Source organism: Lutra lutra, chromosome 1 (genome assembly GCF_902655055.1).
Source record: "Lutra lutra chromosome 1, mLutLut1.2, whole genome shotgun sequence".
Lineage (NCBI taxonomy): Eukaryota > Metazoa > Chordata > Mammalia > Carnivora > Mustelidae > Lutra > Lutra lutra.
Genome location: NC_062278.1, coordinates 164,550,217 through 164,567,131, shown reverse-complemented (window position 1 = coordinate 164,567,131; position 16,915 = coordinate 164,550,217). Strand labels below are relative to the sequence as shown.

General features: G+C 42.4%; 2 protein-coding genes across 10 annotated transcripts in view; one reads left to right on the top strand and one right to left on the bottom strand.

Moving 5' to 3' along the window:
* KBTBD12 (kelch repeat and BTB domain containing 12) overlaps nt 1-11,556 on the bottom strand; it is a 76,719-nt gene extending 65,163 nt beyond the window's left edge. For 3 of the 9 annotated variants that reach the window (XR_007129641.1, XM_047742994.1, XM_047742999.1), the window contains exons 1-3: nt 11,208-11,554; nt 9,008-9,062; nt 2,032-3,213 (exon numbers count right to left, since the gene is read on the bottom strand). Coding sequence is in view for 8 of the 9 variants with exons in the window: in XM_047742994.1 (XP_047598950.1) it covers nt 2,032-3,101 (1,070 nt within the window). In the remaining variant the exon portion in view is untranslated. Of the gene's footprint in view, nt 1-2,031; nt 3,214-4,058; nt 4,969-9,007; nt 9,063-11,207 lie in introns of all 9 variants that reach the window. The other 6 variants (XM_047743019.1, XM_047743025.1, XM_047743035.1 and 3 more) reach the window with 6 other exon arrangements.
* The window catches only part of MGLL (monoglyceride lipase), a 233,392-nt gene that overhangs the window by 36,069 nt on the left and 180,408 nt on the right, over nt 1-16,915 (top strand). The gene's annotated exons all lie outside the window — the stretch shown is intronic.

Here is a 16,915-nt window from a genome sequence, read left to right as displayed (position 1 = left end):
GGAAATACAAATGAAAACCACAATGAAATACCACCTCACACTGGTCAGAATGGCTAAAATTTACAAGTCAGGAAACAGCAAATGTTGGTGAGGTTGCAGAGAGAGGGAAACCCTCTTACACTGTTGGTGGGAATGGAAGCTGGTATAGCCACTCTGGAAAACAGTATGGAAGTTCCTCAAAAAGTTAAAAATAGAGCTACTCTATGACCCAGCAATTGCATTACTAGGTATCCAAAGGATACAAACATAGTGATTTGAAGGGGCACCTGTACCCCGATGTTTATAGCAGCAACCTCTACAAGTATGGAAAGAGCTTGGAGGTCCATCAACAGATGAATGGAAAAAGAAGATATGATGTGTGTGTGTGTGTGTGTGTGTGTGTGTGTATGACAGATGAATGGATAAAGATGTGATATATATGTAAATTCTATATATATATTAAAATTTTACATATATAAAATTTACATTTATATATTACTGAGCCACCAAAAAATGAAATCTTACCATTAGCAACAATGTGGATGGAACTAGAGGGTATTATGCTAAGTGAAATAAGTCAATCAAAAAAGATAATTATCATACGATTTTACTCATAGTAGAATTTAAAAAACAAAATGGAGGATCATAGGGGAAGGGAGGGAAAAATAAAATAGGACATAATCAGAGAGGGAGACAAACCATAAGAGACTCTTAAGTCTAGGAAACAAAATGAGGGTTGCTGGAGGGGAAGTGGGAGAGGGGATGGGGTAACTGGGTGATGGGAATTAAGGAGGGCACATGATATAGTGAGCACTGGGTGTTATATGCTTCTGATGAATTACTAAACTCTACCTCTGAAATATATATTAATTGAATTTAAATAAAAAATTTAAACAATGGCAGAACTGTGGACCGTCTTCATGAGGAAGAAAAAGAGCTGTGCAAAGAACCTGAGATACTTGTACAAGTGACTCTCTGATGAAAAGGGCCCTTGGGATCTGACATCTGATTATTCTGATTATTGGGATCTGGTTATTCTGAAGAAGGCTGTGCTTACTGCCCAGGGACATGCTTGGCCCTTAAGGGCATAGGGCCTGGTCACTCACCCAGGGCTCTGCCGTCCCTCCCCCATCACTACCAGGGGAGATGAAGGTGAAATGGGGACAGGCCTATCACTTAAAGCAGATAATGGAATGTTAAAAGATGACAGGAAAATAGTAGACCTCTTATTTCTTTCTTTGTCCCAACTTTGCCATCAAGAAGAATTCCTTTCTCAGTGAAAAGTCTGAACAAATCCTCCTAAGAGGGAACTGAGAGGGGGAGGACACTGAAGGACAGCTTTACTACCTAGTGCTTATTCTATGTACCTATTTCTTATTTACCCAGTTAGACAGAAGCCCTGAATGCTCACTGAATACTTGAAGAAATAGTAAATGAATGTATAGTCCTCACACAGGAGACCTAGAGGACATGCTACTTCTTAGCAGACACTCCCTTCTCCTGTGATTCTGGGCCTTGAAGCTTAGAACTCTTAGGCCATGAACATTTTATGCTCTTGGAGGTTCAGGAAAGATCTAAAAATTAGGGATACAGAGTGAAAACTGACAGACAATTAGCAATTTGGGGGTGAAAAAAATTAGTAATTATTTACTACTCTGAATTATGAACTAAAATATCTTTTCAAAGAAATCCATATGAACCAACTTTTCTTCTTGTTAAAAGTCATCTTATGCTCTCCAAACTTGTAACTAAGCAATTGTACCCATTCATATGGACCAATAATGAAAGCTGAGCATGAAACTGTACAGTGGAATCACAACATATATACATTTAACTTATGGAAATCCATCTGTATGTGCATCACAAATAAAAGGAGAAAGAATAATTTTAAAATGTGGGTGATTTCATTATGAATTTTCTATACACGTAAAATATGTTAATTACAGGGTAATTCTGACTGCACGTCATTGAAGAGATGATCCTCTTTCAGGAGGACTTTCTTCTACCCTCGCTAATGTCAGAGCAATTTACAAATATTGGAGACATACAAACCTATAGATTTCAACATTCTTGTTCTTTTGCCTAGAGAGTTTAGAGGCACTTGCTTCTCCAGACACAATTATGGTGTTGTTTTCCATGACCACACCGGCACACACAGTTCCCAAGCCCTCTCCATACTTGGGAGACGAGACAAAATAGGTCTTTCGTGAAGAAGGATCGTAACAAAAACTGGCGTCCCCATAGTTCCTGTGTCTTGACCTGATGCCTGAAGAATTGTTGCCAATGCAAAGCAAAAGACTAGTAGTCTCCATGCCGTAACGAAGATTCAGAGAGTGCTGCTGGGGTGTCTTGATGGCTTTGAATGCGTTCTGAATTATGTCAATGCAATCCGCGTCACACAGAAGCATTGTGTTCCTTTTTAGGGCTTGTCTTAAAAAAGAAGGATTTATAAGTTCCAACCGGACTTGCTTCAAAAGTTCAACCAGATGCTCCATGCGCAATTCTTGGTTATGATTTACCCATCTCAGGACTAAGTCCAGAATGCTCTCCTCCCTGGATATGTTAAGGTCATCCGATTTAATAAGCGTCAGAAATTGGTGTGCTTCGATTTCCAATATTTCTTCATGTAAGCTCACCTCAGCAAAGTGCTGATACAAATATTTCTTCGACTGATCAGATAAATCTTCAGCTCCAATCTGCTTTGCAAAATAATAGATACCCACACAGTTCGAGGCGTCCATATGGTCCATCATATATTTTTGACACACGTTGAAGATTTCTTCCATCTGCATGAAATAGGCAGCCATAGCTACGGTCTGCACATTGGTGTTACTGATCTCTAAAGCCGCATTGTACATGTAATTCAGTATCACAGACACACTTTCTGCTGTGATGTCATAAAGTATGACTTCCCTTTGAGTACATTCGAGTAGTCCACAGGTGAACATAGCTTTGAAATAAGGACTAAATGCAGCCAGGACCAGCCTGTGGCAAGGAAATTTCTCCCCTTCTGCTATGAGTACGACATCGATCATTTCTGCTAATTCTTTCATGTTCTTAACTTGATTCAATAAATTCAAACTATGTTGGTATTTTTCTTTTCCCTCAGCTTTGCACTCCATGATACACTTTTCAGTGCTTCTAAGTATGTCTTGTTCAAATATAGCAGGATTCTTGTGGGGCTATTTGCATGTCTGATTACTCACAGAGCAACAGAGATGTGCTGGAACACTCCTGAGGGAAAGAAAAGAATCGGGTTTCCTGTAAGAACACAATTCTTGGTGATTTAAATATGCAATATTAGTGCTAAGAAGTATTTATAAATAAATATTATTCACTCCAAATGCAGTAGTTTAAGATAACTTTTGTGTCTAGGAATAATGTCAGTAATTGTATAAACAGTAAATTATCAACTACTAACAACATTTCCCCTAATCAGCCAGCAGAGGTCTTTCTAGGAGGGCTGGAAAGTCCTCCCTCCCAAGGTGAATGAAGAGAGAAGTAAGAGAAGCCTATTTTGCAACTCCATATGCAGTTACCAGCTGCCTGCAGGCCAAGGGGGTAGGGAAATTAGGTAACCTGCTCTCTGAGGAGATGCATCACTGCAAATGTCATGTATACCTGCTGAAGCAAACAAACAAAAAACCCAAAACACCCTCAAATGTTATAATGGCCCCAGAACCATGCAGGATGGCTGAGAAAAAAAAGTCCATTAAAATTACGTTCAAGCTTTTCCTATGGGGCAAATAATTCAAAACAGTGCTTTGGAAAATATAACCAAATGTCTGCCGATCCGAGAATTCACAAGACTTGAAACTTAGGGCTAAATCATCCTAAACTTAGAAAGTGCACAAAAGCCATCCCGTTTCTCTACCCCACTCCTTGCTCAGCTTCTCCTTGTTCCTTACTTCACAGTGGCAGAGTTGGACTCACTTCTCCCCTTAAAAAAGCCCTAGTCTAATCAGAAGTCTCTTTAAGCTAGTTGTCTGTCTTCCCCTTGCCCAGGGGAATAGAAAGAGTGTTTCAAGGAAGATAATTAGCTGTTTGGATTTAAAGAAGGAATTCCTAGAGTCAGCAACCTTCATGTTGAGGAGCAGGTCTTCAGATCCTGACACACTTTCTAGTTCTTACTTGGCTAGAAGTTGTATGAGGTTAAGAATGAACCATGGTAGAAAAGCCACTCCTAGGAATTAAGAGAGGAAGAGAAGTGATGATTTTAATCATTCGAAAGCATAATTTGTCAGCTGTCAAAGTTCTGCGTTTCTATAATCCTATCAAATTTAGAAATCTCAGTGAGATTTCTGCATCTCAATTCTCACTGTATCTCAATGAGAAATGACACTTTTTTCAGTGTTGAATTAAAGTTCATTGAATCAAAGTGTTAAGCACGAGAGAAATGTTTAAGAATACAATGCAACTATAAGACCAAAAAATCACTGTGCGGGAGTGTGTGGAATGATAACAACTAGCTGATCTAAGAATCTGTGTAATTGAAATAGGAATAAAATCCTCCTTGCTACATTTTCCAGCATTAATGTCTCAGCTTGATTTCAGTAAAAGCTTAAGACAATCTTTGTAAGGCCTTGTAGGTTAGAAGTGAACCCTTGTTTTTTACTTTCATTTGTTTAGATTTTTACCAAGAGAATCCAATTATGGGTAATTAAGAGGTCATTATATTTCTGAGCTCTCCTACAACACATTATGAGTAGCCCAAATCATATTATGTGGGCTTCTTTGTACATAAACACATCAATCAACTTTATAGATGGCAGCTGTTACTTTGAGCTGAAAACCAGAAAAGTTTCCTTATAAGGAGATAAATATTAACAAGTTTCTCCTATTCCATTTGTACTGATACCTAAGACTCACTCAGAGGATACCAATACCAGTGCTAGAAAGCCAAGAGCAGTTTCCAGGTAGGATCACTAGATCTGGTACAATGCAGGCGGTCCAGACTCCTTAGTTCCCAAAGCGTTGACCTTGATGTTGCTAGGAAGAAATGAAATGCTGGGGGCTCAAATGTTATGACCGCAACCCTAGGGTTTTTACCTTTTTTTTTTTTTTTTTTTTTTTTTAAGATTTATTTATTTATTTGAGAGAGAGTGTGAGAGAGAGCACCAGAGGGTTTTGGAGCAGAGGGAGAGGGAGAAGCAGATCCTCCGCTGAGCAAGGAGCCTGACACAGGGCTGGATCCCAGGACCCCTGGACCATGACCTGAGCCAAAGGCAGATGCTTAACTGACTGAGCCACCCAGGTGCCTCAGGATTTTGTATCTTTAAGACAAGAACTAAACCACCTTGTTGAACTTTGTGGCACGGGACTACCTTAATAAAAACACAGGCAGCATTAGTTTCAAAGAGAAGTTAAAAGTCGAATAACTAGTACAGTATGTGTTTCTCTTCTCTATAAATACAGTAGTGCCTTATAAACAACTTTACAGTGGACAATATTGGATTTCCCCTAGGATCCAATCCGTCTTCTGATGGAATGGATGGGGTAGGTCCACTGTGACTGGTTCAGGGATGAGTGTGAGACCAGAGATGGGTTTAATCAGAATGAAGCTCAGGTCTCTGGTTCAATAGGGGGCATGTCCAGGTGTTACGTAGATGAGAGGTCTGCTGCAGCCATGTCCCTATAAGCCAGCACAAGGACAAAGCAAATACAGAGAAGAAGGCAGAGAATCCAGAGCAATGGGTCTGGAACATGCTTTAGATCTGTATTTTTCAGCTTTCAGTGACAAACCATTCTTTTATTGTGGAAGCTGGCTTGAATTGGGATTGCTGTAATTGACACTCAAAAGTCCTTACTGGTATGACTGGCATATGGGAACAGGTTGAGAAAAGGTTGCTTATGGTAATTGCAATGATATATTTTGTAAAATTCCACTTCTGGGATATATATATATTTTTTAAGACTATATTTATTTATCTGACACAAAGAGATATCACAAGTAGGCAGAGCAGCAGGCAGAAAGAGAAGGGGAAGCAGGCTCCCCACTGAGCAGAGAGCCCAGGACCCTGAGATCATGACCTGAGCTGAAGGCAGATGCTTAACCTTGAGCAACCCAGGCACCCCCACTTCTGGTATATTCTTATGTTTTCTATTAGTATACTGTCAAGTAAAAAAAAAAACCAGAGAAACTTCTAACTATCTTTATTCTTTAAAAAGATTTTATTCATTTATGTATTAGAAAGAGAGCGAGTGTGTGTGACAGGGAAGAGCAGAGAGGGAGGGAAGAGAAGGGGGAAAGAATCTCAGGAAGACGCTTCACTGAGTGCAGAGCTAATGCCGAGCTTGATCTCACAACCCTGAGATCATGACCTGAGCCGAAACCAAGAGTCAGATGCTTAGCCAGCTGAGCCACCCAGGCGCTCCTTCATTCCTTCTTGATAGAAGACAATATACCTTAAGTCACTCTTCTAAGTTTACCTCTTCTCATTAAATAGCCACAACATCTTACAGGTGCAGGAACTGAGTTTTGAACCCAGTTCTATCTGACTCCAAAGTCTACACCCTTAACCACTCACTTCCGTGTAAGTGTGGGCAAATTAGGGCCAGAGAGTAAATATTTCAGGCTCTGTCGGCTCTAGGGTCTCTGTCCTAACAACTCAACTCTGCTTTTGTAATGAAAAAGCAGGCATAAACAATACATAAACAAATGGGCATGGCTTTGTGCCAATGAAATGTTTTAGGGCTATTGAAACTTGAATTTCATATATTCTCATGTGTCACGAAACAGTATTCTTTTGATTTTTAAAAGCTATTTGGAATGATAAAATCCATTCTTAGCTTTTGGGCTATACAGAAAACGACTCTTGCTCTACTGTTATAAATAAATCCACTCTCTAGATCCTGAGTAGGATAATATCTCATCTGGGTGCCTAACCTCCACTTCTCTGCTTAAGGCCAGTTAAAGAGTTTTGATTCAAAAAGATCACCTGGTTCCCAAGGTTCCCAAATAGAAATCAATTTCTTGAATAAATACTTTATTTAGATACAGCCTGTCTTCCCCAAACATTGGATTCAACAAAAACAACAAACACTTTTAAAACAGAAATAATTGTTCTGAAGGAACATTTATACATTTTTAGATGGGTGCATATATTTATTAAGTATCCCCCCCTTCTACTTGCCTTTTATACACCTCCTGAAAGCCACTCAAAATTTCTATGGATTTATGGACCAAATGAATTTACTGATGGAAACCCTGAAAAATACCCACGCAGTTGAATGCACCACCACACTTCCAAGACATTCTCAGAATTGCATCTGTATATATAAGGTACAGAGAAGGTAGTAGCATTGCAGATGGCAACTTTGAAGGGAGAGAGTACTGGGTTTGAATCTCAGTTTAGCCACTTACTTGCTATAATCCTAAAATGATTTAACCTTTCTAAACCTTGGTTTGTTCATCTGTAAAATGGGAAGAATGTATATAAAAGCAGTTAGGTTAGTTCTTGGCATCCAAGTGCTCCGTAAATGGAAATTATTGTTATTTTACAGTAGTGTAACAGAGTGCAGATCAGACGCTAGAAACACAGGCTTTGGCTGGTTACTGAGGCCTGGCTTTGAATCCTTGCTCTGCTATCAATTAACATGAGCAAGTTTCTTAGCCTTGTTCAGTATCCTCACTTGAGATTAGCTTTGAGAATTATTTAAGAAGAGTTGGGAGAATGAAATAAGGCCATGTATGCACAATACACCATTTGCCTGGTAAAATCTGCTTGTACAGCTGAAGCGGGATACACCTGTATAAATACTTTTCTAATAATAACAATGTTTGGGTCCATATACAAATTGCTTGTGGGTACAGACACAGCTCATAAATAAGAGAGAGCTGACAGCAACTTTTTCTTGTAATGAGGGCAGGGAGGGCATTCTACTCTCATCAGCAAAACAAAACTGTATAAATGTTCTCAATGATATCAATGGAAAGTTATTCTCTGCTCCAATTTATAGAAGACTGAACTGGTGCATTCATATTAATAGTACCCATAATAATAGAGAAAAAATGAGTAGCAAAGATAAATACAAATCACAAGAATAAAGCCTAATTATTTTGCAAATCCAAAATGCAGTTATACCCATGTCCAGTATATTTAGTTTTCAGAGACGGACTGCTACAAATTTCAATGTGGAATAAAAATGTTAATTTAAGCCACCAAGGATTTGCTTTTATAATGCTTAATATTATAATCTTTACATTATCTTTAAAGTTGCTACTTTTTTTACATAACGGATGATGCATGAGCTTGCTTACATGTTTTGTGGAAGTCGAAACTAGTTTAAATTCACAGTAGCACTGTTTGAAATAGCAAAAATTTGGAAATAACCTAAATACTGATTAACATGAGAGGAGAAAAACTGGAGGATATCACTCAAGAGAATACTGCAAGGCATAAACAAAGAATGAAGTAGAGCTACATGTATCAACAGGAATTTCAAAAACATCATAGACTTAGAAGAATAGATGCTACATACCACTGATCTCATGTTTAAAAGATGCAAAATAGTTATCTTCTAAATAGGGTAAATATAGACAATATATTCTGAAAAAATAAACAATTGGTAAATCCAGGGAAAGGTATATGGGAGTTTTTTTAAATACCATTCTTAGAACTGTTCAGTGAATTTGGAATTACATCAAAATAAAAAATGAGGGGCACCTGGGTAGATCAGTCAGTTAAGCGTCTGGCTCTTGATTTTGGCTCGGGTCATGGTCTCAGGTCATGATCTCAGGGTCATGAGATAAGAGCCCTGAGTGGGGCTCCCCTTCAGTGGGGAGTCTGCTTGAGATTCTCTCTCTCTCCCTCTGTTCTTCCTCCCATTCAAGCTCCCCCCCCAATAAAGAAATCTTTCAAAAACAAAAAAAATAAAAAGTTAAAAAAAGTATATATTTTTTAAGGATACATACAACTGTGGTGGAATATAAAGAAATGAAGGCTAATTATACAAAATATCAAATTCAGGATAGGGTTGCCTTGAGGAAGTGTGGAAGGAAGGGATACAGTTGGAGAACTGCACTTACCGTGGTGAGCACTGCATGTCTGAAATTGTCCAGTTACTACTTTGTACACCTGAAACTGACATAACATGCTATGTCAAACATACTTCAATAATAAAGATTTAAAAAAATATATCCGAAGCCTATTTTCACCAACACCGCCCCTCAAACATCACAAGGCCCTTCACAATCCAGCATCTCCCCACCTTTCCTGCCTCATCTCCTGGCTTTTCCTCTTTATACTTTTCAGTCTTTTAATAGCACCGAACCACTAACAATTCTAATGCATACATTACCTTTACACATGTTGGTCTGTCTGGAATATCCTTCTCCCCCTTCCACCTGAAGAAATACAAATGGCTCTTCCAAATTCAGCTCAGACATCACTCCCACCCCCCCCAAGCCTCCTCTGTCCTTCCTTGCTTGCAACTTGAACATAGTGACTGTTGCATCTCCCTGCCTCCCCTTCCAATGATGAGCACACTGAGAGCAGGGGGCTCATGTTTTAGTCATTTCCATACTCTTAACATCTGTCTGTGAGGATGCCTGCTACATTACAGCTGCTCAATAAGATCTGGGCAACTAAAGGTTTTCCTTCGTCCTAAATTACAGGTTGATGATAACCTTTTTTTTTCTTCGTGTTTTAGACTGTTAATAAAGGATTATCTTGAAGATTCTTTTCTACCCTCAAAAGTTGTGCTTGATTCTTTAAGCTGCTAATGTTTTGTCCAAGTCAAGCTAATCACCCAGAATCCTTCACTTGATTTCCTTGATGCACTGTGACATCCACTTCTCACTTCTACTTTCAAAATTAATTCCCAGTTACCACGTGCTCTCAGGAATTTGGCCCCAGTTTTTAGAGAACTGAACCAGAGATCACAAATTGGCTGGTCACAGACTTTTTGGTGGGGAGGGTGGCAAAGTTGTTGTCTACACACAAAACTGCCACATTGTAACATCTACTGAAAAAAATGGAAGGTATGGCAACAGTGGAGCCTTAATTCCCATGGTGACAACGGTGTGCGGGACCTGAGTAGACAGTTGCCACCTCTCAGATGGCACATCTACTCTCCTTTCCCCAGCCCCCATTATAGTGAATGTTAGTCCTCATTTATAATTCTTCTCACACTGCTGCTTCCCCCCCACCCCTGCCCTTTTAGTTCACCTACAGCCACTTATTTGTGACCTCTGGTTTTCACCATTCCATCCTCACACCTTATTTTCATTCAATATCACAACTTTGCACAGACACTGGTAAGAAATGGCTCAGAATACGCACACTACCCTAAATGCACTTTGAGTCTCCCACTTGTATGGAAAAACACCTATTCACTTAATAGCAATAATCCATCCCACACACTAGGTGTTTAATAACCACCAGGCCTATAAATGATAAAGCTAAATAAGACAAGTTTCCTTTTTGCTTTCCTTTAAGGAGTTCACACTGTTTTGCATTCTCAGGCGCTTTATACTTTTCAAAGTGCTTTAACTGTGCATTATGCAGTCGCTCATTAGTTCCTCTTAAGAATCACGTGGTGGGGGGAAATGCAGGGCAATTATATTCCTGGCTTTAAAGTTGAGAGAGTTGCCTGGGGATACTTTCGATGCTTATTGAGGCTTTTTAAAGTGCCAGGCACTATTCAAGGCCCTGGGCAGACAGCCAGGAAGAGAAAGACAGAAGGCGCTTCCTACCTTTATGGAGCTTACAGTCTAGCGAGGGAGGCATACGTTATCGTAGATAATGCTAGGACAGTGACTGCAGCCACATTAAAGAGGGAAGAGGGGCGCCGGGGTGGCTCAGTCGTTGGGCGTCTGCCTTAGACCTAGGTCATGATCCTGGGGTCCTGGGATTGAGCCCCACATGGGGCTCCCTGCTGGGTCGGGAGCCTGCTTCTCCTCCCACTCCCCCTGCTTATGCTCCCTCTCTGTGTCTCTTTCAAATAAATAAATAAAACCTTAAAAAAAAAAAAAAAAAAAGAGGGAAGGGAAGCGACTCCCGGCTGAGCAAAACCGGTCTCGAGAAGGAAATGACTGCTGGGCTGATCTGTGAAAGCAGGAGCCAGCCCCATGATGACGGGAGGGAAGCGCAGTGGGCCCCGCGAGTGCCAAGGGCCGGGGAGGCTGCCCCCCAACTCTGGCCGTCGACCTTTCTCCGTTGGCCTGGCCCTAGAGCTAAGACAAGGCCTTCAGCAGGGGCCGCGTTTCCTCTGTCACCATTACTTACAAGCTGCTGACCCCCGGCTTGAGGCACGGCCCCACTGGCTCCGCAGAGGCTGCAGCGATGGCGCCGCGACCCGGCCCTGTGGCCGCACAGACGGAGCCGGGCTGGCCGGGGCGGGGCAGCTAGCGGCCTGGACCGGCGGGCACTGCCCAATATGGGCCTGTGAGGGCCCGGCGATATAAATAGACCGCGCTGGGAGCGCAGGGCACCGAGGGTCCGCGCCCTGCGGAGGGGGAGGGAGGGCGCTGGCAGCTCCTCAGAAGCGACAGGTGCTAGCCCTCGGCGCCTCGGGAGCCCGGGCTCCGGCGGCTCTGCGCCTGCGCGGGTCATCCTTGCGGTCCGCGACGGCAATCCACAAGCGGCAGGCCGCACGCCGCTCTGCGCCTGCGCCATTCTTCCCGCGCAGGCCCGCGTGCCAGGACCGCTGAACGTCCGCCGGAAGTGGGCGAGGATATGGTTTAAAATGAACCTGGAAGTCAGATTTTTAAAAAATAACACATCTATACGCTTAATCATTTAAAAAAATGCAAAACGACCCAAACCCACTATGTATGGGCTCACTGAATGTGGCCAGGAAATAGGGTTGCCAGATGAAATGTTCAATTAAATATGAATTTCAGATAAACAACCAACAGTTTTTAAAGTATATATCCTAAATACTGCATGATCAATTCACATTTAACGGAATTGGGTGCTTGTTGCTTCTTTTGGGATCTGTACTTTTATTTGCTACTTCTGGCAAGTGTACCTGGAAAAACCAGCAGCCCCATGACCTTTGGTCTCAAGTGGGAGGTCCCCTGGAAGCCTGAGAAAAGATTGATTAGTTATGCCCAGGTTTGGGGTGGGGCAGGGAAGAGGAAGGTTCCCTGGAGGGAAGTGTAACAATATCTACTGTGTGGATAAGGGAGTAGTATTAGGTCAGCCGGTTTAAAATAAAACAAATTTGTGGTAATACAAAATTATTCTTTTAACAAAATTTTATTTCTTGTATTCTGACAGTCAGACGTCCAAAATGGTTCTCCCTGGGGCCAAAGCAAAGTGCCTGCAGGGCTGCGCCTTTTTTTTTTTTTTTTTTTTGGAGGCCCTAGGGGAGAATCTGTTTCCTGGCCTTTCCAGCTTCTATTAATTGTCCTCGTTCTCTCTGCAGCTCTTGGTCCTTTCCTCCATATTCAAAGCCTTTGGAAACACAGCTGAGCCTTTCCTAGACTGCCCTTGGTACTGATTTTTCTGCTTCCCTCTTTCTTTTTTTTATTTAAATTGTGGTTAAATATACATAAAGGTGACTGTTTACCATATACATAAAATTTTAACCATTTTTAAGTGTACAATTCAGTGACATTAAATACATTCACAATGTTGTGCAGCCATCTCTAACCATTTCCAAAATTTCATCATCAGAAAGAAAAAAACGTTTCCCAAATAGCAACTGTATACCCATTAAGTCCCCCCCCCACCCTTGCTTCACTGTTTCCCCTCTCCCCCGCAACACCTGAAGACCTCTATTCCACTTTCTGTCTCTATGAATTTGCCTATTTTAGGTGCTTCACACAAGTAGAATCATACAGTATTTGTTCATAGGTGTCTGGCTTATTTTAGCTAGCATAGCAACCCCAAGATTTATCCATGTCGTAATAGATACCGGTATTTCATTTCTTTTAAAAGTTGAATAATATTCCATTTTGTGTGTGCACATGTCATATTTAAAACAAAACACATTTCATGTTGGTAAGTAAAATTCCTTAAAGCGTTTTAGAAGCTCATGTCAATCCTTGCATGCATTTATATTTCCATGTACATATTAGAGTTGTTTGATAAAACCTTTGTCTCCCTTTCCCACAAACTCCTGATCTATGAGCCCTGTTTAGGTCCTTCTACACCTTATTCTATTTCTGCTTCTGGTTTTGCTTACCAGATGATTGTGCTAAGTTAATGACTCTTTCTTAGTTTGCTCTGAAGACTGTTTGATTTCTCGTGTGGCTACTTTATTTCCCCTCGTTCATTTGTTTCTAGAGGAAGTAAAACTTGGTGTTAAAAGCTAGGGCTGCCTGTGGGTGGAGAGGCTAAGCTGGAAGCTGCTGGGCTCTGGGATGTTAGCTGATTCTCAGATGATTTGCCAGATGATTAATGAAGGATTAATATTATCAAATAGACTGATGTACCAAAAATTTGTTTCAGGGAATGTGCTTTTTGAATAGATTATATATGAATATGTACTTTACTCGGGAGTGACTTACTGCTTCATTTTTAGCCTTCACTTTCTTCCCATGTTGAGTTGCTTCTCCTGTATTCCTTTGGGTATATTTTGCCATTTCAGTTTAATTTATTCCTCCTTCTTGCGCCTTGAAGCTAATCTACCCCGTGCCCGGCTCCCTTTGATGGTAATTGCCTCTGGGCAGCTATTCCTTGATAGAGAAGTCACTTTTCTCCTCACATATCCAATCCTGTTCCATGACACCTCCACCTTTTAAAGGAAAAGTACACACATCTGAACTACTACTCCTGACACTGGTTCCTATCTTGAACTATTATCTATCACTTGGGTTGAGCAGTTCCTTGACTAGGGAAAATCAGGCATCTAAGTGAAAAAATGAACAACCAACCTGATTATTTTAAACTTAATTCATCTCCCCCATCAACCACCAAAAAAACCCCCAGCTGGCCACAGAATGACAAATGGATACACACCAGCGGTATCAGCTTTCTTTTCTTGGTCTTCATTCTTACTCTCCTGCTGTAGTTCTTCTGCTCTATCTTCTTGTCTATGGAGTGATATTTTTGAAATATTATCTATTTCTTCCCACCCTCCTTCCTTCATCATGTATTTCCTTATGATGCTTTGCTTCTCTATACCATTTCAAGGTTGAAAGTATTCTAGGCTCATTTCCTCTGTGGGGGGGAGGGGCGGTGTGTGTGCATGGGGGAATCAGGACTCAGAAAACCTGGCAGGTGGGGAATGGAAGAAATACTCTCTTCTGATTCCAGGAGCCTGGCCTCTTTCAAGAGAGAAATGAATTATTGGCATGTGTAAAACATTTGGGAGGAAACCTAACTTACAGTAATGGATCTTCTTCTCATAGTACTCCTTTCCCCAAATGAGAAACAGGGAGGTCTCTGGAGGAGAAGTAACAAAGATCACGCCCTATTGAGCCAAACTAGGTGTGGGGCAATTTGGCAGCCAGAACCCAAAGAGAGGAAGACTCCATGGCATCTTGGCCAGCGAGGGCTTCAGGTAACCATTCCAGAGGCTGGCATATCCTGCTGGGGCCCCAGTGGTGGAGAGAGCCACCGAACCAGAGAGGCTGGTGCAGACTGGTAGGCGGAGACTTGTGCAAGACCAAGGACCTTGGGGCAATGGACCTCTGGTGGTTCAGTGCAGACAAATGGCAGACTTTGAGCATACAAATGCATGCCCCTTGGCCTGACTCCATTGTGTTGGTCAGACACTCCTGCCCGCCCCCACTGGAACTTAGATGCGACTCTGGGAAAAGGAAGGTTTGGCCATCCTGGTGGCATGGGAACTTCCACTAGAACGTGTTGGCACTAAGAAAGTAGTATTTCACCCACACTGTAGTTTGTGGACCGAGGGCTTGACACCACCGCCCCCCCCAACCACAGAGTCTGGTGCGGAAGCATGAGCATCAGCAGAAGTGGCTTGTCACCCTGTGGGGGAAGGGATGCAGGGAACCCCGAGATTCTTCTTTCAGCTTTAATTTCAGCAAGCAACCAGGAGCAACTTGAAAGGGAGAGGTAAGAAACAGGAACCCAAGTTATCACACCATTGATTTTGCCTTTTGTCTGTAGCTGGTTCTTTTTTCATGTTGAATGTTAGCCCCCTAAAGGGAGTGTAGTTTGTCTCTCTTCTTCCTTGCTAGATCCTCAGCACCTGGAAAAGTGCTTGGCACAAAGGCGTGCTCAATAATTATTAGGGAATGAACCAGTAAGCGGTCAGAGCCGCTTGGTGTGGGTAGTGGAATTCAGTTCAGCTAGTGTGGGATGCCCAGGAAGCAGGGTTGGATGTTAGAGCACTGGGGACGGTGTGTCCCGGGGCCACAGTCAGCAGATAGGCCCCCATCGCCTGCTGCTCTGCCCTGAGAGCGCGTGGACTTCAGAAATTTCCACAGCTGCTTCATGCTCTCCCACAGAGCTTGTCAGAGGACCTGATTTACCGCCAGGTGACCTGTGGGTGTGCCTCTGACCATGGAAGCCAGGTCCCCTCTCCACACCGGCTTTGAGAGAGGCTGAGAAATGGAACCTGGAGAAACAAGTATTTTTGTACTTTCCAGCTCTTATAGTTGGAAGTTTGGGATGCATGTTGCCATACCTCCTCCTCCTGAGGTTTGTGGGCTGTGAGGAATGAGGCCACCAGGACCTGATGGGGTCAGAGGCATGTGTGGGGGAGCGTGGGGGTGATATTTGTGCCTGCAGCTTCAGCTCAGCACCTGTGGGTGTGGGAGGGTGGAGGTTGTAGAAATTGCAACACCTTCATTTTGCTATTCTTTTCGGCTGTTTGGGTCCAAAGGGCTCCGAGCATTGTGGCCTGTGGCTGTCACATGGCACTCTCCCTCCAGAGCTCCATTCTGTAGCATGTAGCCACACCTGTCATAGTTTCCCATCAAGCCTGAAAACTCCCAGAAGCCAAAGGCTCTGCCCTGTTCGCCTTTGTGACACATTCACACGCCTGCCTCAGACCCTCCAGAAAACGGGGTCAGGGAATGTTCACTGATTTGGATGACAGAGGCAAGGCTGGTAAGCGACAGGAAAGCAGGGCTGGGGATGGGACACCGGGTGTTCTAACCTGGCACTGCTCCTGAAGGCCTCATGGCCTCTGGACACTCGGACTTCTGGAGGAGGAAGGCAAAGTGATAATGCATCTACCTCACAGCCCGGTTATTAGAAGGATGAGCGAGGAGAGCAAACAGATGTGGAAAACGGCTTTGATAAACTATAAAATAACTCACCATCATTTTCCCTGATGTGGCGTGTGATATTCACTGGAAACTCCTTTCCCCTAAGATCTTGAAAATGGGACAGAAAGCCATTTTCTTCCCCATGATATTGATCGGATCCTGTCTTGAGGCAGAGATATGGACCATATTTCCTTTGGAGGTTCTTCCGCTTCCAGAATCCGTCACAGGGAAGCATGCGGAAGGGAGTTATCTAGCTGCTAAGCCGGGCTTTCCCCCTTCTGTGATGATAAACCACGCTCAGACATTCCAGCCTTCAGTCGGCCGCTGTTCAAGGCTGCACCCTAAATCCAATAGATCTGAGGGGTTTTCAAAGATTGTGAACTTTCTGGAAACCAAATTTCTCTTTATATTCCAAGATTATTTCATTTTCCCTAGCAATGAAATCCTCAGATCCTGAGTATATGAGTCACCAAACCTTGCTTTTTTATCAAGCAGGTATAACTGATTTTGCTGTCTGTTGCATTATTGTACAGTGACCAATATTTATATACGATGTAAGTTAAGGTATATAGGTTTTGCTGCTCTAACAACGAATCTGACTGATAGTTGCCTAGCGCAAAAGGAAGTTTGTTCCTCTTTCATGCAGAATTACAGGGATCGAAGAAGCAAATGGGGCAGTGTGAGTTAGGCTACAATAATAACAGGCCTCAGTGTTTCATGACTTTACATGATAGAAGTGATCTTTTGCTTATGCAAAGTCTGAGATAGGTATTCAGATCAAGGTAGCTGTCCTTCATCTAGTGG